Here is a 26,465-nt window from a genome sequence, read left to right on the forward strand (position 1 = left end):
CCCTGGTGGCTCAGACGGTAAAGCGTCTGCCCACAATGCAGGAGACTAGGGTTCGATCCCCAGGTTGGGAAGATCCCCTGGAGAAGGAAATGGCAACCCACTCCAGTACTCTTGCCTAGAAATTTCCATGGATGGAGGAGCCTGGTGGGCTACAGTCCATGGGGTCCCAAAGAGTCGGACACGACTGAGCCACTTCACTTTCACTTTCTTTAAAGACGATTTTATTTTAAATGGCTGCCTTTAGAGACATTCAATGGGGAAGGCAATGGCACCCGCTCCAGTACTCTTGCCTGGAAAATCCCATGGGCGGAGGAGCCTGGTAGGCTGCAGTCCATGGGGTTGTGAAGAGTCGGACACGACTGAGCGACTTGACTTTGACTTTTCACTTTCATGCATTGGAGAAGGAAATGGCAACCCACTCCAGTGTTCTTGCTTGGAGAATCCCAGGGACGGGGGAGCCTAGTGGGCTGCTGTCTGTGGGATCGCACAGAGTCGGACACGACTGAAGTGATTTAGCAGCAGCAGAGACATTCAAAGAGTTTGAATTACTAAAATGTTAAAGGTTAGAATGATTATGAATATATTCTTGGTCTACAGTGCCAAGTTGCTTAGCAAAAGTTTTCATACTGTTTATATATTTTATTTTATTTTTTTATGACTTGTTTGTTTATATTCCCTTGGGTAGCCTTTGTGCTTTTAATTGTTTCCTGCATGGACCCTACAGTCCTCAAGGAGGGGAAGAGGGACAGTGAGAGGGCTTCTTTTGGTTGTCACATGGACTGATATTTACATATCGGGACTAAAGGTGCTTCATGTTCTCCAGTGAGTAGGATGGGCCTTGCCAGTGTTTTGCAGTAAGGAAACTAGCACATCATGTTTGGAAATATTTCCCCCAATTTTTTACTTTCTAATTTCCCTTTGAAAAATAGAAATAATACATTTTTTTCATGAGATCAAATCTGTTTGTCTCTGTTATTTATTTCTTTATTATTTGTTGTTCTATCACTAAGTCATGCAATCCCAAGGACTGCAGCATACCAGGCTGCCCTATCTTCCACTATCTCCTGGAGTTTGCTCAAGTTCATGTCCACTGAGTTGGTAATGCTATCTGATTGTCTCATCTTCTACCCACCTCCTTCTCCTTTTGCCTTCAGTTTTTCCCAGAATCAGATCTTTTCCAGTGAGTCAGCTCTTCACATCAGGTGGCCAAAGTATTGGAGCTTCAGTTTGAGCAACAGTCCTTCCAGTGAATATTCAGGGTTGATTTCCTTTAGGATGGACTGGTTTCGTATCTTTGTAGTCCAAAGGACTCTCAAGTTTGTCTGCATTATTTATTTCATTGTTAGAGAACCTGAAAAGTTATTTAACACCCAAAGTTTATTTAGGTAAATACTCAAGTATTTCTCCTTACTTCCTTTGGAGCAAACGTACCCTTCCTTTTGGAGGGGTACACAGTTTTGTGAAAAGAAAAATAATTTCTTGAGATCTTCTAGATTTAAATATGAAACAACAGTAGTAAGCCTGAAAGTAAAACACTTAAAAAATACGTTGTCTTGAATGTTCTTTTGAAGAGTTACTTTTACCAGTCTGAATTTGTCGTAGAAAACTTGGAGAATGAGAAAACTAAAACAAAAATCATCTATGACTCTCACTTAGAAATAGGCTCTAAATATTTTCACATATTTTCTGCTATTTTATTTTACTTTGAAGATATGTCTTTCTTTAAATTGGAAACTAATACGTGAACATATTCTTGTTGCAAAAATTCAAACATTATAGTTAAAGACCCTCATTGACTTTCCATCCTTACTCCTGTACTGCTACAGAGTACTTACTCTTTGAGGTTTTGGTATTTATCTCAAGACCTTTCTCTCTGTGGAAGCAGACTATTATTTTAGGGTATTAAAAAAAAATACTTGAATGCAACTTTGTTTTTTCTTTTCACCTAAACAGGTGTTTTGGATAGTGTGCGTAAAGACTTTTTAAACTGTTTTATAGTATTAAATCGCATGTATATACCACAGTTTACTCAGACATTATCTCATTTGGGGACATTTTGGGTGTTTCCTTTTAATTATTGTTATTGCAGTGTTGCAGAAAAGCATTCTCACACATGCCTATTCTTCCTTGTATGTTTGTTGATTTATTAAATATTGGTTTCCTGCCATAATCAAGTACTGTTTGAGGCACTTTGGAATTAAGAGGGGAGCAAAACTGAAAAGGTCTCTCACATCATGAAGCTTATATTCTGGTAAGAGGAAAATACATAAAACTTAAAATATCAAGTAGCAATAAATGCTAGGAGGAAAAGTAGAGCAGAATTAGGGAATATAAAGTGCTGGAGGATAGGGCCTGCTTCTGTGAATATACTGGCAAAGAATGATTTCCGTGAGGAGGTGATGCTTGAGCACTGACTTAAGTGGAGACGTGAACCATGTGAAGATCTGGGGTAGGAGCATTCCTCAGAGGGCATAGTGAATGTGAAAGACTTGACAGAGGATAGGCCTTGGCTCTTTGGGCTTCCCAGGTGGCACGGTGGTAAAGATTGGACCTGCCGATTCAGGAGATGTGGATTCGATCCCTAGGTCGGGAAGATCCCCTGGAGAAGGGAATGGCTACTGGAGTGGCCAGTATTCTTGCTTGGGAAATCCCATGGACAGAGGAGCCTGGTGGGCTACTGTCTATGGGATTGCAAAGAGCATGACTGAGCATGCATGCACAGACTTTTGAAGAACAGCAGGATCTCCAGTGTGGCTGAGCAAACTTGGGAATGTTCCATAAAGTTGTAGAGATCAACATGAGCTGAGGTAGTTAGAACCATGCTGTCCAGTACAGCAGCCACCAGCCACCAGCCACGTGTGGTTATAGAACATTTGAAATGCGGCATAAACACTGATTTCTGGAAATTCCCTGGCGGTCCAATGGTTAGAACCTGACTCCTCTGCTGCAGTGGCCCAGGTTTGATTCCTGGCCAGGGAACAAAGATCCCACAAGCCTTGCAGTAAGGCCAAAAAAAAAAAACAAAACCCACTTGATATCCAAGACTTGTAAAACTTGCTAACATGGCAAATCATTCTGTTATTCTTGCCTGGAGAATCCTATGGGCAGAGGAGCCTGGCAGGCTACATCCAGTCCATAGGGGTCGCACAGAGTCAGATATGACTGAAGCAACCTAGCACAGGATAGTAACAGAAAGAGAATGTGAATTATCATTAATAGTATGTAAAGCTCAACATTCAGAAAACTAAGATCAGGGCATCTGGTCCCATCACTTCATGGGAAGTAGATGGGGAAGCAGTGGAAACAGTGTCAGACTTTATTTTAGGGGGCTCCAAAATCACTGCAGATGGTGATTGCAGCCATGAAGTTAAAAGACGCTTACTCCTTGGAAGGAAAGTTATGACCAACCTAGATAGCATATTGAAAAGCAGAGATATTACTTTGCCAACAAAGGTCCGTCTAGTCAAAGCTATGGTTTTTCCAGTGGTCATGTATGGATGTGAGAGTTGGACCATAAAGCTGAGCGCCGAAGAATTGATGCTTTTGAACTGTGGTGTTGGAGAAGACTCTTGAGAGTCGCTTGAACGGCAAGGAGATCCAGCCAGTCCATCCTAAAGGAGATCAGTCCTAGGTGTTCATTGGATTTTTGCTAAAGCTGAAACTCCAGTACTTTGGCCACCTCATGCGAAGAGTTGACTCATTGGAAAAGACTCTGATGCTGAGAGGAATTGGGGGCAGGAGGAGAAGGGCGACAGGGGATGAGATGGCTGGATGGCATCACCAATTCCATGGATGTGAGTTTGAGTGAACTCCGGGAGTTGGTGATGGATAGGGAGGCCTGGTGTGCTGTGATTCATGCAGTTGCAAAGAGTCGGATACGACTTAGCGACTGAATTGAACTGAATGTTGATTATATGTTGAAATAATATTTTGGACATACTGAGTTCAATAAAATTTATGTTTTCTTCAGTGGTGGCAGCCGGGTTGGACAATGGTGTTTACTCTTTGAGAGAATCAGGGGTAGAGAAATAAGAATTTTATTTTTAAAATAATATTTCTTTCTTTATTTTTGGCTGTGCTGGGTCTTCCCTGCTGCTCGGGCTTTTCTCTGGTTGTGGCAGATGTGGGGCTGCTCTTAGTTGTGGTGCGTGGGCTTCTTGCAGGGGCTCCTCTTACTGTGGAGCACTGGCTCCAGGGCATGTGAGCTCAGCAGGTGCAGCTCCCTGGAGAGCACAGGCTTAGTGTGGGCTTAGTGCTCTGCAGCATGTAGGATCTTTCTGGATTAGGGATCGAACCCGTGTCTCCTGCTTGGAGGAGACACCAGGAACCCCAAGAATTTTGTTTTAGATAAAGTTTTAACAAAGTTTTACTTTGTTTTAACAAAAGTAAATTTAGTGTAACATAACATACCAGAAACTACACAAATTCTAAGTGAAGTTTAATGTTTTCCCAAAGTAAACTTACCCATGTAAGCAGCACTTAAACAACAGCAAAAAAAAAAAAAAAAAAAACAGAGCAAACAGCTATCCTAGTAGCTTCCACTTATATTCCTAGCTCCATAAATTAGTGATAGCATTTATTGTGATTGCAAAGTCTCAGAATTATAGGATTGTTTACAGTATGCCTTAGAATTGAGAAACTTGGAAAATCATCAAAGATTTTATCTAAAAGATTAAGGGTATTAGGAACTACTTTATAAGCTTTCATAATATTTACCTGTTTTTCAAATAAGGAGTTTTTAAAAACACGGTAAACAGGAAATCAACTGTAATTGTAAACAATTTGGTATGTTTTAGGCAGTGCTATTTATACTATACTCTTTTTCTGAGAATGGAAATCTTTGGGATATTGTGGCTAAACAGCTAACTTTAGAAGTTGTTTATGGAGGAAAATAATTAAATCTCTAAATTTCCTCTTTTTCTTCTGCCTCCAAATGTAGAGAATTTAAGAAGGCCTGCACAAGTTATTTAGAAGATAAAAGATAATCAGGTACTAAGTATCAATAATAATTTAATATTTTTCTTTAAGATAAGATAGTTTCCTCAAATTTATGGATCCAGTTTATTCTCAACTTCAGATGTGCATACATTGAAATTTTATACAAATAAAAATGCAACAAACTTAGCCAGCTATTAAAATTAGTAAGTTTTGTTTTGTTTTATTGTTTTCAGGAAGTCTGTGTCTGTAATCTTCCTGGAGGATTGAAAGGCCTCTTTTTGTTTCATATGAAACAAATTTTAGTTTGTTTAGTTAGTATATAGTATCTTTTGGAAATAAAAAATGGAGGAGGTTGCAGAAAAAGTAGTTTGTAACCCCCCTTTTCCATACAATAATGAATAAATACATAGGATTTGTATTTTTCAAATTGTTGGTGATTTGGGCAGTCTTCCATGCTTTTATTGTTGACTGTTCTTACCTGTGGTTGTGGTGTGTGTAAAATTGATAAGGAATGGTGGTAGATAATATGTACCTATATGTTTAATAAAATTTTGTAAAACTAAATAAATACACACAAATGAGTACGGCTAGAACTGGGGAAATGTGGATTGTGTCAGCATTGTTTATGCTTTTTACCCTACAGCTGTGCTATGATATTTTGTAAAATGTTACCGTGGGAGAAACATGTATCTCTGTGTATTATTTCCTATAACTCTGTGAATCTATAAAAATTTCACTAGATTTAAAATATCATTCATTGCTTACTGAGCTTACTGAGCTACTAGTTTAAGATATAATTTTCGCAAAAGCATAAACATTTCAGTTAGTCTCTGTTTTGAACAGATAAACAGATTTTTGTAGTTCATTGTTTTGAAAAATGTTTATACTAAGTACCTTTGTTTCCTCTGCTTTTCACTTTACCCTTTCATTCTCCACCAGGTATTAAATTTGGAGGAAGTCCTTAAGTGCTTATGAGAACAATGTCTTAACTAGTAGCTGTCTGCTCTGTAGATAAAACTTCCATAGAGTATCTCACTTATTGATGTTTTTGTCTACATTAGATAGATCAGTATAGGCTGTTATTCATGATCAAAAAATAACTACATATGTAAAATGTAATGTATTTTTACTCGTAATGTAATCTACCCTATATATAACTATTGTTAAAGTAGTCCACTTTCTTTTTTCCTTGAGGAATTATTTTTAGGAATTTGAATGTTTTTCTTTTTAAAACTTCACTATTTTAATCAAAATTTATTTTTGTTTTCTAGGAGCAAAAAGATTGTCCTTGATTTTTCCCTATTTAAAGGTAACCTGTCTCTAGTTCACTAATCATGCAGACTTAATACAATTCTCTGTTTGAGGTGGCAGTCTATATTTGGTTTTTAAAATACTGTATTATATAATGGCTAAACCTTTTATGTCTTTTCTACAAGATGCAGTCTAATCTTTCAAAGAAAATAATCATGTAATTTATGTCATAGAAGTAAATATTAAAATAAATTCAGACTACATTTCTTGTTTATGCTCCACAGAGTTTTGTTTTGTTTTCTCTTCGGAAATTTATGAAAAATCTTTGCTGTTTTAATGTGTTTGCCTGAAACTATTTTACTCAGATTGAAGTATTGACGCCATGGGAATAAAGGTTCAGCGTCCTAGATGTTTTTTTGATATCGCCATTAATAATCAACCTGGTAAGGAAATTAATGTCTCTAACATTTATATATGAATATTTAATATTTTAAATTATCTTTACATGAAGAAATATAAACCAGCTACCTTCTTTTTCAGCTGGAAGAGTTGTCTTTGAATTATTTTCTGATGTGTGCCCCAAAACATGCGAGAACTTTCGGTGTCTTTGTACAGGTTTGTTGACGTTTTCACTTACCCTAATAGTTTCAATTTAACACATTTTAGGTTTTTTCATGCATTGTATTTTTATTTCTCAGCATGCTTATTTGCAACATTGACTAGACATGAAAGTAATTCTTAGACATATTAATTGTAATAGGATTTATCAAAGATTGATTTTTCCACTCACTAGAAAAGCATGGGTGCTTTTTGAATTAATTTTTAAAAGAATTCCTGAGAGGAGTGAAAATTCTGTAGTTTAAAGAAGTCTTTATAGATCAAGAGAAATAATTTTTTATTTATTCATTTTATTTAAATTTTTCTTTCAGTTTTATTGAGATGTGATTGACATATCACTGTATGAGTTCAGGTGTGCAGCTTAATGATTTGATTTACATACATCATAAAGTGGTTATCCCAATAAATTTAGTTAACATTCATCATCTCATATAGATACAAAATTAAAGAAGTATGGAAAAAATTTTTTTCCTGTGATTTCATCGTTAATATTGCTTTAATACTATTTCCTTAATTTCTTTTCTACTTAATAGCCTACTAATTTTTCTTCTCTTTAGGTGAAAAGGGGACAGGGAAATCAACTCAGAAGCCATTACATTATAAAAGTTGTCTCTTTCATCGAGTTGTCAAAGATTTTATGGTTCAAGGTGGTGACTTCAGTGAAGGTAAGACTTTAATTCTTACCAAACAAAATCAAATATTCTTTGTTTATAAATTTATATTCTCTTATTCTTATGTACATGGATCTGAAAGTTAGACAAATCTCTGGAAGTACTGGTCCAATTTTCTTCTCAGCCCACTTAATCTTTTGGTCAAACAAAAAGAACTGGAAATTCCTTGGTGGTCCAGTAGCTGGGGTATGGAGCTTTCACTGCTGAGGGCCCAGGTTCAGTTCCTGGTTGGGGAACTGAGATTCCGCAAGCTGCCTGACATGGCCAAAAATAAAAATTAGAACAACTCATAGAAATAGACATAAAGGAGGAAAAACGTAGGAAAAAAATTCATCTTTGATGCATGAATTAATTTCAGAAGTTTGCTTTTGGATAAAAAACCATTGGCTTCCCTGGTGGCTCAGTGGTAAAGAATCACCTGCCAAAGAGAGGGATGCAGGTTCGATTCCTAGGTCAGGAAGATCCCCTAGCGATGGAAGTGGCACCCCACTCCAGTATTCTTGCCTGGAGAATCCCATGGCCAGAGGAGCCTGGCAGACTACAGTCTATGGGATCACACAAGAGTCAGACATGACTTAGCAACTAAACAACAACAACAAAAAACCCACTATATATCTCTTAGTAGCCTGTCTGTGTTCATGTTTGATTTTGTCACATCCAGTTATCTTTTACTACAGTATAGTTTTTACTTCCTTTCTTTTTGTAAAAATACTGAAACTGTTTTTAAAAACACTTTGAAAGCTACTAGTAATTTCTGTTAAAGGACCTACACAATCATTAGAATCTGAACAGTCTTTTTTCTACAGATATTAATAGGCTTTGTCACACTCATATTGTTGGATCAGAGAGGAGAAAAAGTAATTTGGGATCTTGTCAGTATTATCTTTTATGATTTGCTGTGAACCTTTGAGTATTGCTGGTGTAAAGTCATTCAGGTACCTACTTTGTAAGAAGCATTTTGTTTAGGAATGCTTCAAGGAAACTACTGACCTAACAGTTCTAAGAGTTCATGCTTTTCATTCTTAGGAAATGGACGAGGAGGGGAATCCATTTATGGAGGATTTTTTGAAGGTACAAATACTTATGTTTAAATTAAACATTTAGTGTTTACTTTTAAATTAAAAGCTTGATCTTAATCTTTATTAAAAGAGAGATTCAGCTGTATTTCTTAGTGATAATACCAACTTTTTTGTGTGTCCATTTTTCTCTGAAGGTTTTTTAAAAATCTTTGATATTCTAAATTTGGCTGTAAAGTTTTCCCCAAATTTAAGTTTTCTCTGAAATTTCTATTAATGTGAAGATCATTTGAAAGACTCTAAAAATGTGGTTGTAGAATTAATTTCATATTACCCATCTTTAACTTTTGGGAGTCAGTGAAATTTCACGTTCTACCTGCTTTTTTCTTGTTCTAATACAAGATTGGAAGACAATCTGCGTTCTTTGCAATAAGCTGTTTTCTTTATCAATAGCAGAAATTAAGTTAATGAGTGCCTTTGTGTGCTAAAAATAATATTGAAGAGAGATTGGTATAGTATTTGCACTTTATAGTAAATGATTGAAAATTTAAAATTTTTTGTATGAAAAGATAAGGGAGGGAATTCATTAATTTTAGATTTCTCTTACCCTGACTTTTTAATCTAAATTTTGGTTGGTGCTAAAGATCATATGATAGGAACCCAAGATATATAGAGGAGTGAAAATGAATTTTGAAGGGGAAATTATGCCTATAATGTAACTGAAAACTTTGCTTCTTTATAGATGAGAGTTTTGCTGTTAAACACAATAAAGAATTTCTCTTGTCAATGGCCAACAGAGGGAAGGATACAAATGGCTCACAGTTCTTCATGTAAGAATTTATGATCTGATTTAAAATATCCCTTTTTTGGTATGTCATTTTTCTGGACTCCCGCTACTGATCACTAATAAGAAAGGGACTTATAAGGTATAAGGGGGAGAATTTTTAAAGGTGAAAGAACAAAGAATTTAGCAGTACAGCTGACCTCCCCTTTTGCTGAAAGGGGAGGTCAGCTGTACTGCTAAAGTTTTCAAATGATGAAAACTTTTGTCAAGAGGACACAGGAGCCAGCTTGAAGGGGTAGAGTTTCCACTGGCCAAATGAGGACAAGTTGAGCATTGATCATTTTGAAAATAAGTAGTGATGATATCATATTATAGAAATCCAGGCGTCCATTTGGAAATAATAAATGAATAAGGAGGGAGAAAGAAAAACTTCCTTAGTAGAATGCAACTAACACATGTAAAAGAAATTGTAGCATTAGAGATGTCCCTATTTTCCAATCATCTCAGTAGTAATTGATCCAGGAAAAAATTATCTATGGAGGATAAATTAAGGAACAGAATATTTGCAGTGAGTATCTCTTTATAAATTACTTACTTAAAAGAGAGTAAAATACGGGTTGTTCCTCATTTTTCAAAGATTCTGTATTTGTGAATTTGCCAACTCACTAAGTTTATTTGTAATCCAAAGTCAATACTACTAATGTTTTCCAATTCTGACCATTAAAAAATTGTTACCAGGGCTCATGTCAGCAGTTCACGTTTTTTATCATATTCCATGGGTAAAAATTTGCTCTGCTCTTCAGTAACATAAACTCTTTTGGGCTCAGAAGAAGTTAATCTGTCAGCACCATATGGATTATTTCTGTGTTTTCTATTTCATATTTGTAACTCCCTTCTTCAACCATGAGAAATCTCTTTTCCATTATGTTAAAAAAATTCTACTCATTTGTTGAATCCTAGGTTTAAAAATTGCCACCCTGTAACACTGGGAAAAGTAACGTACTAACTAGAGTTCACTGTTTTTAGCAATTTTTGTTTTTAAAGTGAGGCTACGTAGTTATCGCATTTAAAAGTGACTTTTGTTAGTACTTTCTAGTATAAAGTTTGTATGGTTTTATGACTCAAAATATGTTATATTCATTTGTTTCTGATTATATTTCATTTGTTTTTCCTGCCAGATTGATTTGTTTTTTGTCCTTTTTTTTTAAGCTTTTTTTTTTTTTAGATTCAAAAGTATTTTATTCAATAAAAAATCACTAACCCCAAGTTTTAGCACCAATAAAACCAAAAATAGAAGTGTTATATGATCCAACAATTATATCCTGGGTTTGTATACCAAGGAAATGAAAATACTAATTCAAAAAAACATGCATTCCAGTGCTCATAGCAGCATTATTTACAGTTGTCAAGATATAGAAGTCAACTGTGTTCATCAACAGAGGAATGGATAAAAATGTTAGAAATATAACAGAATAATCCTCAGTCATAAAAAATGTAATTATGTTATTTGCAACAGCATGGATAGACCTGAAACGTATTTTGCATAGTGAAATATGTCAGCCAGAGAAAGACCACACTGTACATTATCACTTATAGGTGGAATCTAAAAAATAAAACAAATAAATGAATATAACAAAACAGACTCACTAATACAAAGAACAAAGTAGTGGTTACCAATGGCAATAGATAAGGGTAGAGGTGTACAGGATAGGGAATACAGGATTGAGAAATACAAACTCAGTTCACTTCAGTTCAGTCACTCGGTTGTGTCTGACTCTTTGCGACCCCATGAATCGCAGCACACCAGGCCTCTCTGTCCATCACCAACTCCCAGAGGTTACTCAAACTCATGTGCATCGAGTCGGTGATGCCATCCAGCCATCTTATCCTCTATCGGCCCCTTCTCCTGCCCCCAATCCCTCCCAGCATCAGTCTTTTCCAATGAGTCAACTCTTAGCATGTGGCCGAAGCACTGGAGTTTCAGCTTTAGCATCATTCCTTCCAATGAACACCCAGGACTGATCTCCTTTAGGATGGACTGGCTGGATCTCCTTGCAGTCCAAGGGACTCTCAAGAGTCTTCTCCAACACCACAGTTCAAAAGCATCAATTCTTCGGCGATCAGCTTTTTCACAGTCCAACTCTCACATCCATACATGACCACAGGAAAAACCAAAGAAAGGCAATGCCAAAGAATGCTCCAACTACCGCACAATTGCACTCATCTCACACGCTAGTAAAGTAATGCTCAAAATTCTCATTTGTTGAATCCTAGGTTTAAAAATTGCCACCCTGTAACACTGGGAAAAGTAACATACTAACTAGAGTTCACTGTTTTTAGCGATTTTTGTTTTTAAAGTGAGGATATGTAGTTACCGCATTTAAAAGTGACTTTTGTTAGTACTTTCTAGTATAAAGTTTGTATGGTTTTATGACTCAAAATATGTTATATTCATTTGTTTCTGATTATATTTCATTTGTTTTTCCTGCCAGATTGATTTGTTTTTTGTCCTTTTTTTTAAGCTTTTAAAACATTAATATGATTCTAAGAATCAAAGCAGAGAGAATACCATGGAATTATCACTCCCACATAACTCTTCACTCCATTTCCATTCCCCCATTTTTTCACCCCTTTTTACACCACCTGTCCATATTAGTAACCAACCTCATTAGTTTCTGGCTTATTTTTCTATATTTCTTTTTACAAACATAAGCACAGATACACACTTTTTTCTTATTTTCCGTTTTTTCTTATACAATAGATAGCATACTGTACATAATGTTTTTCTCTCTTCACTTAATGATATATCCTAGAAATCATTTCATATCAGTTCATAGAAGTCTTTTTCCTTTTTTCATAAATGCATAATACTCTATTGTGTGTTTATATACTATAATTTATTCAGCCAATTACCTATGTATGGATGTTCTTGATTGTTTAAACAGAAAGAACGTATATCACATTTGTTGTTTAGAATACACAGGTAAAAAGAAGAAAAACAATCCTCTCCCCAAGTGCATCTTTTCATGGAATAAAAATATAGAGTTGCATATACTCTGTAATCAACATTTGGATGTAATATAAACTTCTTTGTATGTTACTAAATATAAATTAGTAACAATACTACATGTTAATCCATTGTTTGAATGTACTATGGTTTTATTTATTTCATCTCAGTTTTGAACATTTAGTTGCTTCTTGTTTTCAAACTGCTCCAGTGAACACTGTTGTACCTATTGTTTGATGCATTTTTAAATTCTTCTATGTAAGTGACTGGAAGTTTACTTAGTCAAATGTTTATACATGTTTAAGGGTTTACATATATATTGTTGCATTGACTTCCAAAAGGAAGTGCTAATTTTACCAGATCCTCAGCAACACTGTTATCATTTATTTTCACTTTTTAAGATAAAATTCTCCCTATGCTAACCAAAACCCCTGTGTTAAATTCACATGTATATTCTCAGAATTTTCCTCCTGTTGGTTTCTCCTGACCTCTTTCCAATTCTGGTTAACTCATCTTTACTTCTTTGTTCTTTGTTCTGGTTTTTTTTTTTTTTTTTTACAGAAACAACTTCAGTTTTTTAATCTTTAAAAAAAAATATCGTGGTAACATATAAAATTTGCTGCTTTAACCATTTGTAACTAAGTCAATGATATTATTTATATTCACAGAATTGTGCAGCTACCACCACTATTTCCAAAACTATTTCATCATTCCATAGAGTAGCCATTTCCCCTTCCACTCAGCCACTTGGTAACCTTTATTCTACTTTCTGTCTCTGAGCATTTGCCTATTCTATATATAGAAGTGGAATCATACAATATTTGTCCTTTTGTGTCTAATGTATTTCACTTAGCATGTTTTGAAGGTTCATCCATGTTTTATAGCATGTATCAGAACTTCCTTCTTTTTTGTGGTTGAGTATCTTTCCAATGTATATACATACCACATTTTGTTTATCCATATTTATTTGTTAGTGGATATTTAGGTTGTTTCCACTTTTTGTCTGTTGTGAATAGTGTTGCAGTGAACATTGGCACATATGTGTATTTGTTTGAGTCCCTGTTTTCAGTTCTTTTGGATATATACCTAGGAGTAGAATTGCTGGATTATATGGTAATTGTATGGTTAGCTCCTTAAGGAACCATCATACTTTTCCAGAATGGCTACATCATTTTACATTCCTACAAGCATTATACAAATTATGCTAGTTTTTAGCATTATTTGTTCTAGTTTTGACATTCTCATCACTTTTTCACCAATCTGAGAATGACTGTGAAGCACTGCAAGTGTTGATTTAGGGATTATAAATACATTATAGTGAGCAAGCCCGTGGGCAAATATGAAATCTGTGAAGTGAGGATTTACTATATCTTGATGCAAATTGTATATACTGAATGTAACACAAATACATATATAGTGTACACCTAGGTTTTTACATTTCTAGGTGCTTTTATCAAGTTGAGGTGATTACAGCTGTTACAGTGAGAAAACAATAACAGGTTATCACTTTTTAAAATAAGGTGAGCTTATTTTAAAGTTCTAACATGTACATGAAATACATGTATACGTTAGAATTTTTTTAGTAGTATTGTTTGTGTTTTAACCAAAGGTTAGCTTAAATTGTGTTCCTTCTTTCAAATTTCTAATGCTTTTTTAAAGATTTTTTTAGATAATGAATCTTATACAGTACCCATCTTTAGTCCGTTGTATCAGTATGTCTTCATAGCTACTCAGATAGCAGCTTTCTTAACTACAAAGTTTTAAGGTTGATGAGAAGAAAAAAAGGATTTTTTAAAATGACTTTTTGCTTATTTTAGATTTTGTCTAAATTTTAATGTAGATCTCTTTCTTCAACATGAGATTTACTTTATGTTAGGGATAACAAACTCTAAGACCTATAGGTCTTAGGCAGGTAACATAAGGGAATAAAGACTGCTGGGATGAGAAACTTAATTATTAATCTTTCTATTAGAGAAGACAGGGATACTCAGCTTGACCAATTATTGCCACATGCCAAGTGCCACATCTTCCAGGTTTTAAAAAAGGTCTAGAATATGGATTTTTATATAGAAGTATCTAAATTTGTAAATCTTGGCAGCTAGTTTAAAAATTTATAATATACAGGATGGACCACTTCTGTTCAGGCCCCATGGAACACATGTGAGTGCGTTAGAATGTGACCTGGGCTCTAACTGTTTAAAATGCTAAGGCTGAAAAGCACTGTTGTTAAACTGGTGCGATGTTTTGGTAAGTTACGGTATACCCAGATAGTAGAACGTTGTACAATTATGGATATTCAGTAAGAACCCAGTTACATGCAAGAAACATGGATGGATAGACGTAACAACAAAACATCAACTTTAATTTCATGTATGTTTTCAATAATGTATAGGTGTTTCAGAACAAAATTTTGAAAATGCATTATGTCAAAGCATCTTGCATTCGATTCTATTTAAGGTTAAGGTAAATAAGATTCTATTATGTTAACGTATGTATGAATTCTTGTTTTCTACATTGTTTCCAATGCAGTTATTTTCTTTTCCTTTTTAGAGATGCTAACTTTGTTTTTCTCTGACTTTGTTTTTATTCTTCTATTTGATGACTTCCAAAAGAACAACAAAACCAACTCCTCATTTAGATGGGTAAAGATTATTTTCATGTATTTTACAACCTATTTTAAATTAATATATTAAAATAAGAAACTTTTATTTAATCATCTTTACTTGACTCTTTAGGCATCATGTGGTTTTTGGGCAAGTGATTTCTGGTCAAGAAGTTGTGAGAGAAATAGAAAACCAGAAAACAGATGCAGCTAGCAAACCATTTGCTGAGGTACGGATACTCAGTTGTGGAGAGCTAGTTCCAAAAGCTAAAGGTAAATACAAGTATATATTTCTGCTAACTTTTATGTGCACAAAACAGTCTTAATTAGTTGGCATGAACTTTATACTAGAGTGAACATAAGTATGACATTTTTGTGTATTTTTAATGTATTTTTGTGTTTTTTAAATCTGTTTTACCTTACTCCATATTTTGCTCGTTTACTGTGAAACTGATTAACTTTCCTTGTCATTAATTTACAGTAATTCATCCTTCTGCTTCCATATTGTTTTTTAGATTTTTTGAAAAGTGTAGTTGTCTAAATAGTATGGTAAGTACTCTTCTAGGAAAAGAGTGTGGGGAGGATGACAATTGACAAGATTAACATAGGCTAACAAACTTTATGGGAATAAATTATTTCCCCTTCATGCACTGCTTAGATTCATAACCATCTGGCACGTTTGAGACACTTGTTTTACTTAAACAAGAACACGTCAAGTTAACACAACTGGTAGTTTGCTATGATACTATCTGAAATCGTAAGAATTTGGTTTTAAGTATTTAAAGTCTTTATATTAAATATGTAATTTCTATTGTTTATTACACATATTGGGAGAAGGCAATGGCAACCCACTCCAGTACTCTTGCCTGGCAAATCCCATGGACAGAGGAGCCTGGTGGGCTGCAGTCCATGGGTCGCTAGGAGTCGGACACGACTAAAGCAACTTAGCAGCAGCAGCAGCAGCAGCAGGGAAATAACTGGCCAGAGTGGGAACTTGAAAGAGACCATTGGTTTGTTTTGATTTTATGATTTTCTTAAAGAATAGCTAAATTCATCACGCAAGTGAGGCTCTGCCTCAGTGGTTCTACTTCACCTGCCTAAACACTCCCCCGTCGCACACAACTTGGTCCTACCGCCCGCGTGGGCTTGCCACCTCCCTTTCTCTCCCTACCTCCCTTTTTGTGACCACCTCTACACCCCGGCGGAGAAGGCAATGGCACCCACTCCAGTACTCTTGCCTGGAAATCCCATGGACGGCAGAGCCTGGTAGGCTGCAGTCCATGGGGTCGGACACGACTGAGCGACTTCACTTTCACTTTTCACTTTCACACATTGGAGAAGGAAATGGCAACCCACTCCAGTATTCTTGCCTGGAGAATCCCAGGGATGGGGAAGCCTGATGGGCTGCGTCTATGGGGTAGCACAGAGTCGGACACGACTGAAGCGACTTAGCAGCATTACACATATTGAGTCTGACAATCTCAAAGTAATGAGGTGAGTTTACCTTCAAATCTGTATGGAAAGCAATAAAATACTGAATTGACCTATTCTTAGTTGTCTAAGAAATAATAAATAATATCAGTACTTAGTGTTTCATGTTTAACAAATGTGGGAATCATCTATAACCTTTCTTCTCTCATCTTCATGAGAACTATATAATACTATTTCTCTCATTTTACAGATACAGTCAAGGAAATTGTTCTTTACCACATCAGGGAACTGGACCCAAGTTTGCTGGCTCCAGATCTAAAGCTTTGTTTGTTAGGTGTTGCTAACTCATTAAAGTCTTTAATATTCTTTTCAGAATTGCCCTAAGTAGAACATTCTGTTCTCAAGTTTTAAGTATACTGATGTGCTCTGTAATATGTACATTTCATTTTGCTTTAATATAAAAAGACCCACAATGTTTCTGGAGGAGAATCCACAGACACACACAGACAGGGTTTGTGAGATCTTAGTTCCCCAACCAGGGATCAAATCTAGGCCCATGGCAGTGAAAGTATCAAGTCCTAACCACTGGACTGCCAGAGAAATCCCTGGAGAAGACTTATTTTTAATAAAAACTAAAAAGCAATCTATATTAAACTTTGAAAATTTTAGACCCTGAATCTTGCCATTTTATTCTTCAAAGTGTTGTTGGTACAATTAGAATATTTTGGTTTAAGACATTTCTTCCCATATCATGTAGAAAAGTCTTCATATTTTATTTATTTATTTTTTTAATTTTTTTTATATGACATGTTAAATTTTGGATACTTTTTTGTTTTGAGTGTTTTGTACAATTTATTGGTTCCAATTATCATTTTATTTGTGAGAACACTTACACTGAAGTTACTATTTTTTTCATTATTGTTGAACAATTTTTATCATTTGTCTTAAAACTTTCATTTATTTCTTAAATTTCCTAATGTATAAATAGTTTTTATGCTCATCTAGTAAATTGCAACAATCTTGCAACAGCTAATTTGAAGGAAATGCCAATAGGTAAAATTGGTGCAATTTGAACATCAAGATAATTAAGTACTGAATTACAAATCACAATATAAAAAAAGTATTCATGAAGAAACCTATGTGTCCATCAACGAAGGAGTAGACAAAGAAGATATGACATATATATAATGAAATTTATATTTAATATAGTATATAATATAATGGTATTTATATATACATATAATGGAATATTGCTCAGCCATCAAAAAGAATTAAACAATACCATTTGCAGCAACATAGATGGACCTAGAGATTGTCATACTGAGTGAAGTAAATTGTACAGAACAAGAAATATCATATGACATCCCTTAAATGATACAGTTGAACTTATTTACAAAACAGAAGCAGTCTCACAGAGAACAAACTTACAGTTGCTGGAGGAAGGATGGAGAGAAGGGGTACTTAGGGTTCATATTTTATTTTGTACTCAGCAATTGTTCTTTGGCTTTTTTCTTGTGTTTTATAATTTTTAAGGATTTTGTGTTAGGATCTATTCTCTGCTTATAACAGTTAAGAATGCTGTGTGGTTACATATTTAGAAAGAGACTGAGGTAATTAAAAAGCTTACATCTTAAACCATAAAAGTTATCATAGACTCTCTAATACATCTGGTGTAAAAATTCTTCTTGGTATTAACTGGTTAGTGTTTGAATATTTGCTGAATGGATGAGAAGGTGAATGAATGTCATTGTTTATATGTTATTATGTTTTTATCATATATTTTCACCTGAAGTGATAAATACTAATTTTGCCTGTGCCATTGTGGCCAGGAAGTTGTGCTGAAAGTTGATGTAGTATTCTAGTGTGTGTTCCCCAGACTCATGCTAAGGAAGCATTTCTTGCCCTTACCAGTTTCATCAGTTGAGGAAAATTTGTCCCTTTGTTAGTGTCTTCGCAGGAGTTATTGAAAAGTTCAGGTTTGTTTCAAGCATGCTGTCCATGCCTGCTCTGTTCTGGATCACACTATGGAAGGAGGAGAAGAACACAGTTTGGCACCTATTACCCTACAGTCCTTCAGTTATCATTCAGAACATTGGTCAGAATGAATTTTGTCATGCATCTGTATGATCTTCTTTTTTTAGGTGTAGCTATGTCTTACATCCAGTTTATGTTTGATGGCCTTCTTACAGTCTTAAATTGGAAATAGTCAAAAAGCTTTGGGTAGCACAATGGTGTTCATTGTCATCGTATTCAAAACCTTGTTTGAGGGATACACACCCCAATTTTAAAAAATAAATATAGAATTTTTTTCTTTTCTTTTTCTAACTTCCTTAAAACAAAAAGACTTCTGAGGAAATCTGTCTGGGCCCACCTATATGTGGTCTTGGTGAGTCTGGGCAATCATCTTGTGCCTTTGTCCCTTTGCTGTTGTGAGATTGGAAATTCTACTTTTTCTGGCTATTTGAATGTGCCTGAGAAGGTTCAGAGTCAAGGGGAACATCCTTCTAACAGGTGCAGAGGGGAAACACTGGAGACTAACCAAAACTGCATCTGTATAGAGGCTATCAAGGGGCGGGCCGAGTGGAGGATAGAACACAGACCACTGCTTTGATAGGAACACTTCCTGGTTCTTTAGAAGTTACCATGAACTCAGATCATGCTGGTCTCTTCAGAGTTCACTGCAGTTGTTAAGGAGATATCTATACACCTTTACCTTGCAGTGTGAGATGGGACCAGTGATATATTACAGAGTACATAGAAACACAAGTGCTGAGTTATGGCAAATGGCAGTAAACAGTTAAATGAGCAGAAATCTTGCATATGTGTAATAGAAAACAGATTACCTGGCAATACAAAAAGAAGAGCACAATAGAGGAAGCAGCTGGTAAACCTTGTTCTTGTAAACCTTTCCACGGTGGAAAAGATCAGAGACTCATTTGTATGGTGACAGGATCCCATTTCAGTGTCCTTATTCTGGAATTAAGAGCCATGGTAATGGCACTTTTCATGGAAAATAGTGGGATATTAAACTAAGAAACTGTTTAGAGGGGAGACCCAGTAATTTTGAAATGAAAAGAGGGTTATTTTAGGTATAATTCCATTCTTTACTTCAAACCTTATTTTGATGATGGCCTGGAAATTTTCTTTAAAGGTTTCATGTGAAATTAATTGGTATAAAATTTATAGCTCTCAAAAAACTAGTAAAGCAGCATTTTCTTACCTTACATTTTTATAAGTAAAATGTTCTGGAAACTTGTCTTTTCACCTTAACATCATACTAGTAAAGTCAGTATCTGGTAATATTATATACCACACCCTACCAAGAGTTTAAAAGTGTTGCTCTTTGTAATTCCTTTTTATCCATTAAATCCATTTATCCAGTAATGGATGAGTAATGATTCTTAACTTGCATTGTGTTTTGCTTTCAGTACTATTTCATTTTATTTTAAGGATAGTTATATGCTTATAAATGATGCTTTGAAATAGATTTTATTTAAGTGGTTAGACAGTAGGTTTTCGGTTTTTTTGGAGAATGTGGTGACAGCTGTTATCAGACTTGAGAGTTTTAAATTTTCTTTAATTTTAAAAGTTAATACGTTTTGTTCAAAATTTAGAAAGCATAAAACAGTAGTCATTGAAAAGCCTTTCCTCATCTCTGTCCATATCTCAGGCAGATTATATTGCCCTAAAAATAGTTATGAATCTCCTTCTGATCTTCTGTACTGTTATGATATTTTGCTTCTCTCAAATGCTTACGTGAAAAGTGATGTGAAAACTAAATAATGGTTTCTTAAATGTTTTTAATACATTTAGAGGGCTTTCCTGGTGGCTCAGACAGTAAAGAATCTGCCTGCAGTGCAGGAGATCGGGGTTTGATCCCTGGATCGGGAAGATCCCCTAGAGAAGGGGATGGCAACCCACTCCAATATTCTTGCCTGGAGAACTCTATGGGCAGAGGAGACTGGCAGGCTATAGTCCATGGGGTCGCAAAGAGGCGGATGCGAGTGAGCAACTAACACTTGCATTCTCAATCATTTAATAGGGAGACTGGGCTTGCTTTTTAAGAAACCAACTGCATGCAGTGTATTTCTCTGGAAAGAATCACAATGTAAAATAAATATGAATTGGAGCTGGTGAATAAAGCTTTGTTAATCATGGGATAAAGCATGACTGTGTTTTGTCAAGTAATTTTAACAGCTGTATTCTGTGCTTCTTGTTTAGTCACTAAATTGTGTTCAGCTCTTTGCGACCCCATGGACTTCAGCCTGCCAGGCTTCTCTGTCCATTGAGATTTCCCAGGCAAGAATACTGTAGTGGGTTGCCATTTCCTTCTCCTAGGGATCCTTCTGACCCAGAGATTGAACCCATGTCTCCTGCATTGGCAGGCAGGTTCCTTACCACTGAGTACCAGGGAAGCCCCTTCTCTGCTTATGTGAAATATTTGTATTTTGCCTGCATATTATATAGTCCAAGATATTTTTATTTAGAGTTTCTCATATTCATTATGAATTCCTTCCTTGGGTTTCTTTAACTTTTATTCTCCCTCCTAATCCCATACCTCAGGTTTTTAGTGTATGCAAGCAGGTTTTTCATTTCACATACCCACTCTGCCTCACCAGCAACAGTGGTCTTGGGATGAGAGCAACAGTTGGATTCATGAGACAAGACAGGCTTCACTCAGCATTAAGCTTATTTATCATTATGAAAGGATACAGGACAAGAAACAGCACAGCTTGAACAGCAGTGTCATAGTGGAGATCTCTGGTTCTAGGTAGAGCTTGCATATGTCCTGGGCATCTCATGCTTAATATTAATAGGTTCATGGTCCTGAGAAGCATGATTGGGTGAGAAAAGACTACCTTAGTTTAATGAAGCTTTTATCTCTGGTATCCCTTCAGCATTTATACCTAGTTGCCATTCTCCAGTGCAGCAGCATCTCATCATTACTAAATCTTGATGGTGAATCACAAACCATTGGTCAAGTGTACAGTAACTTAGGTAGATTCTCGTTTATCTCTACAAATCAGTGCACTCCTATAAATTCTGAGTTAAGAGTTTCAAGAATCCCCAGCAAGATCCCCAGAGCCCTAGAACTTCCCTGGTGGTCCAGTGGTTAAGACTCCATGCTCCCAACGCAGGGAGGGTGGGTTTGATCCTGGTCAGGGAACTAAGATACCACATGGCCACACAAAATGGCAACAACAACAACAACAACAACAACAATAAATCAGTAGGTCTCAGCCCTGTTCAGCAGAGCCACTCAGCTGACCTTTAGATTTGTGAGAAATAATAAATAGTTGTTGTTTTAAGCCACTAAATTCATTAAAAAAAGTTTCAAGAATCACTTGGTCCAGTGCCAAATCCTCAGGTGTTCCTGAGAGGGGAACACAGAAAGGTTGCAAAGCAACTGTGAACCCTTTCAGTTAAGGTCAGTAAACAGACAGCCAGTAGTCAGTCCCAAAGGTAGATTTTTTGTCCTCTTTGATTTTTTAAATTATGGAAAATATTAACATTTACTAGAGTGGTTGAAATAGTATAACAAATCACCATGTTCATTACCCAGCTTTACCAATTAATTTATGACCAATTTCATGTTTCCTATCCTTGGCCACTTTTCCATTTCCTGTTTGGAGCAAATTCTAAGCATAATGTTATTATTGATAAGTTTTTCACTATTTATCTCTAAAAGGTGACTCTTCTAAAAAAAGTAAGCATATGCAGGCATATACACATATATTCCTAAATGTAAAAAATCTTTACAGTGTTCACATTTCTAAGTTTATAAATGTTAACTTTTTTGATGTTTGGGTTTGAATCCAAATCAGGTTCAAGCATTTGGATTGGTCTTGTAATTTTTTGGTTTGTTTTTCATAGATTCTCCCACCGTTTCTTTTTATGTTTTCTTGAGATTTATTTGTTGAACAAGCTAGGTCATTTTACCTGTAGGGTTTCTTTCCTACTGTTGCACACGCTGAATTTTACTACTTGCATCATTGTATTATGTAATGTGTTTCTTCTGTGCTTCTATTTCATATAACTTTGTAGTTAGACCTAGAAAATTGATCAGATGCTGTTTTGTTTTGTTTTGGCTGTTTGAGTGTTCATTGCTGCGCAAGGACTTTCTCTCGTTGTGAGTGGGGCTACTCCGTTGTGGTGTGCAGGATTATCGTCGTGGTGGCTTCTCTTGTTGGGGAGCACAAGCTCGCGGCGCGTGGAGATCCGTAGTTGCAGCACGCATGCTCAGTAGTTGCGACTCATGGGCCCTGAAGTGCTGGCTTCATGGGCTTAGTTGCCACGTCGCATGTAGGATCTTCCCAGAGTAGGGATCAAACCCATGTCCCCTGCTTTGGCAGAAGTATTCTCAACCACTGGATCATCAGAGAAACCCCCCCTGCCCCTGTTTTAATTGGATAGTTGAATTCACTTCTTTAAATCCACCATGGTTTGAATTAGAATACTTTTAGGTGGCCCAGGCTCAATCCAGTCTATCATGTCTTTCCCCAATTCCTGATTAACTTCACTTATTTGTGTCAGTTTCCTAGTCCTTAAATCATTTGAGTTTGGTGACCCCTTTTAAAAATTAAAACTTTGTTTAACCCAAAATAAAATTTCAATTTGAAATTTAACTTTTTGGGGGGCTTCCCTGGGTCTTCATTGGGCTTTCTGTATATAATACAGCATGTGGGGGCTTCTCTTGTTGGTGAGCACAGGCTCTAATCATTAGAGGGATGCTCAGACATTGAATAAGCCCATTCCAATGGAATCATGTTTCTTACCTTTCCACATTCATGCAAAGTATTTTTTCTGTTACTTCTTCTCTCCTACAGTTCTGCTTCCAATATTGATAATAAGAGAAAAAGTTGAAAACTATACAAATATTTGAATCTGAGATTCTTGAGTGTTACTTCTGTGCTTAAAATGTTATTCAGCTAATTCTGAAATTGACTTAGTTTAGTGTTTTTACCTGTTAACTTTTCCAAAATTCTTTATAGATATAACTCAGACCCATGAATCTGGTGGGTGTGTGCATATGCGCATGTGATGCCCGACTCTGTGTGACCCCATGGACTGTAGCCCACCAGGCTGCTCTGTCCATGGGATTTTCCTGGCAAGAATACTGGAGTGGGTTGCCATTTCCTTCTCTAGGGGATCTTCCTGACCCAGGGATCGAACCCATGTCTCTGATGTCTCCTACATTGACAGGTGGATTCTTTATCACTGAGCCATCTGGGAATCCCATGAATCTGAAGGTCTGGATTCTAATCTTGAGTCTTAACTCCTTTCCTGTTCTGCTCAGTTCAAATAGCTGGATGAACTAAGTGTTAAATACTGGACTTGGAGAATCTGCCAAAAAAAAAATCTAAATTTCCTCTGACAAAGTTTGTCTAAAAAGTGTTGATCGAACCATTTTGCTTTTTATTAAAGCTAAGAAAGAAGAAAAGAAAAGGCATAAGTCATCTTCTTCCTCCTCCTCATCATCCAGTGACTCAGACAGCTCAAGCGATTCTCAGTCCTCTTCTGATTCTTCTGATTCTGAAAGTGCTTCTGAAGAGAAGTCAAAAAAAAGAAAGAAGAAACATAGGAAAAATTCTCGTAAACACAAGAAAGAGAAGAAGAAGCGAAAGAAAAGCAAGAAAAGGTCTTAATTTACTTTTATAGTACTGTCTTTGTATTCTAATTACCTTCTGTTTATATATAAACCTATTGGGATATTGAATCAATTATATGGTACATGAAAATAGAAATACTTCATCGGATGACATATAAGACCATTCTGATATTCTATAGTCTATAGATTAAATTTGGGTACATTTCAATTTTCAACAAAATCATTCAGTTCATTTTGTAGGAACTCAATGACTTTTTTGATTAGATACATTTGTATTTTATGGAGGGAATTTAAAATTAGTAAGAACTGTAGGAAACCAATGAGTGTTTTCCTTTTCTTTTCTCCTGTGATAGCATAAAGCAGATTATGTCAGCATATTTACTTTCTTTTCTGTTGTGTCTGAAAAAAATCTGTCTTTGTACTAAAGCTCATCTTCATAAACCCGTTGCCTCTAAAGCAGTTTCTTTACCTGTATTTTAAAGTATTTTAAATTTATCAGTGCAGTGCATATGGAATATTTGGGTTCCATTTTAAAGGAAAGTATTTTTTGAGAATGTGATAATAGATACATTTGGTTTGGGTTTTAGGTTGGTTTGTCAGAGGAACGAGTATTTTCCCCATGTAACTGCATCTTTGGTCAGCAGTAGGGGACCGGATGATAGATAGATGGAATATTTACAAAGGAAAGAAAGACCAACAATTGGGAAATTGAGGTGGGTACATAATAACCAAATGGAACTTGTTTGTGTATTTCTTTTAAGTGCATCTAGTGAAAGTGAGGCTGAAAATCTTGAAGCACAACCCCAGTCTACTGTCCGTCCAGAAGAAATCCCTCCAATACCTGAAAACAGATTCCTAATGAGAAAAAGTCCTCCTAAAGCTGATGAAAAGGAAAGGAAGAACAGGGAGAGAGAGAGAGAGAGAGAATGGTATGTCAATATGTTTATTTTACAAAGACCCTTCATTCTCTACCACAGACCCTTTCTTTAAAAAAAAAAAAAAGCAACAGTTTTAAAAATTTTAGATAAGATTTAATTGGTGACCTTGTCCTAAGATTGAAATTTTTTAATTGGATAGTGTTAGCAAAGCTCCTTTTTGCCAGTCACACAGCTGAAAAGATAAAATTGACTTAATTTAGACAGATTTTTAAATAAAAGTAACTTTTGAAAAAAGCACTACAAATAGCAAAAAGGTATGTTAAATGGCATTTCCAGACGAATTACATGTAAAACAAATGTTTTACTCTGTTATTTATATACCTTAAATTTTTAAGCAAATAAGAACCTTTATGTTTCATTTTGTCTGGTGGGAGAAAATGCTGTTTTCCTTGCCTGATTTACAATATTGTGGTATTGAAAATTGATAGTATATTCAAGTACTTTGAAAATTTTTCTACATAATTCACATTATTAGAATTAGTAGTTCTGTTGGTTCTTTATGTATCATTTTAATAATTATGTCCAAAAATAGGAAAAAAAGATGGATATCTTTCTCTTATTTATGATCAGAAATAACGTAAAAGTGATAAAAATCTGCTCATTCCCCCTGTATTTTCACAATACAGTAAAAATATAAAAATAAATCTTGGTTACTTGAATTGTGTTAATTTTGATGGATTGAATTGAGTTTACTCAACTGTTAGGAAAGGATGTTTATAAGGAAATAAATATTAAGGAGAAAATATTTGAACTACTTTAAAGTGCATTTTCAAATATAGCATACATGAATGTTGTTAGTGCTAATATTCGTATTATTATTTGAAAATAAGTAGTTTCCCTTTTTTATATAAAGCATGATATTAAATATTTTTCTAATTCAGACCAAGTGTTCTCTGTTTAATTCACATCAGTTGCACTTATCCATAGTTTTATCACCAGTGAATAACTGCTGGTAGGATAATGAGGTACTTTAGAATCAGAGAGCTTTAAAATTGTTCTCTTAACAGCATACAGCCTACTCCACGTTTTTTCATGTTGCTTAGCACTATCAAGTTGACTTGATCTTCAAAAAGATTATGTAACAGTATGTCTCAACAGAACACAGTTGGCATTTGGGAACAGAATAGTTGTTCATCCTCATGCATTACAGGATTCTCGCATTCCTGACTTGTGGTCACTCAGTGCCAGTAGCACCCTCTCATCATTGAAAGTTGTTAAAATGCTCCCCTACTTTATCAAATACCTACTAAAACTGATAATATTTCTCGTTGAGAACCACTATTTTAAGTTTATTCATTTAGATTAATAGAGCTATGTTCTCCAGATTTATTTTTATTATATAATGTGTTTTAATTTTCCTTTTGCTTCCTTCTAGTAATCTACCTAACTCCCAGCCTCCTTCATACCAGAGACGACTTTTAGTTACTAGGTCTGGCAGGAAAATTAAAGGAAGAGGACCAAGGGTAGGTGCTTATTTTCCCAGAAATCCTGATAATATTGCATTTATCTTAAATCTTGGAGTGTTTAATTTTTTTTTTCACATAAGTAGTTAAAATTTAGAGTAGATGTGGATATTGAATTGTATGTTCTCTTTTTATAG

General features: G+C 35.4%; 1 protein-coding gene across 13 annotated transcripts in view; it reads left to right on the forward strand.

Moving 5' to 3' along the window:
• PPIG (peptidylprolyl isomerase G) overlaps positions 1-26,465 on the forward strand; it is a 45,844-nt gene that overhangs the window by 12,046 nt on the left and 7,333 nt on the right. For 3 of the 13 annotated variants that reach the window (XM_086356667.1, XM_086356701.1, XM_086356691.1), the window contains exons 2-13: positions 4,940-4,989; positions 6,210-6,247; positions 6,474-6,632; positions 6,730-6,804; positions 7,365-7,472; positions 8,505-8,549; positions 9,237-9,324; positions 14,898-14,927; positions 15,021-15,160; positions 23,744-23,957; positions 24,689-24,856; positions 26,241-26,328. In XM_086356667.1, the coding sequence (XP_086212793.1) occupies positions 6,572-6,632; positions 6,730-6,804; positions 7,365-7,472; positions 8,505-8,549; positions 9,237-9,324; positions 14,898-14,927; positions 15,021-15,160; positions 23,744-23,957; positions 24,689-24,856; positions 26,241-26,328 (1,017 nt within the window). In that variant the 5' untranslated portion in view covers positions 4,940-4,989; positions 6,210-6,247; positions 6,474-6,571. Of the gene's footprint in view, positions 1-4,939; positions 4,990-6,209; positions 6,248-6,473; positions 6,633-6,729; positions 6,805-7,364; positions 7,473-8,504; positions 8,550-9,234; positions 9,325-14,835; positions 14,928-15,020; positions 15,161-23,743; positions 23,958-24,688; positions 24,857-26,240; positions 26,329-26,465 lie in introns of those variants that run through there. The other 10 variants (XM_086356620.1, XM_086356648.1, XM_086356630.1 and 7 more) reach the window with 4 other exon arrangements.

This window comes from Bos grunniens, chromosome 2 (assembly GCF_055505025.1).
Source record: "Bos grunniens cultivar Pamir isolate PY7600 chromosome 2, Bosgru_T2T1.0, whole genome shotgun sequence".
Classification (NCBI taxonomy): Eukaryota; Metazoa; Chordata; class Mammalia; order Artiodactyla; family Bovidae; genus Bos; species Bos grunniens.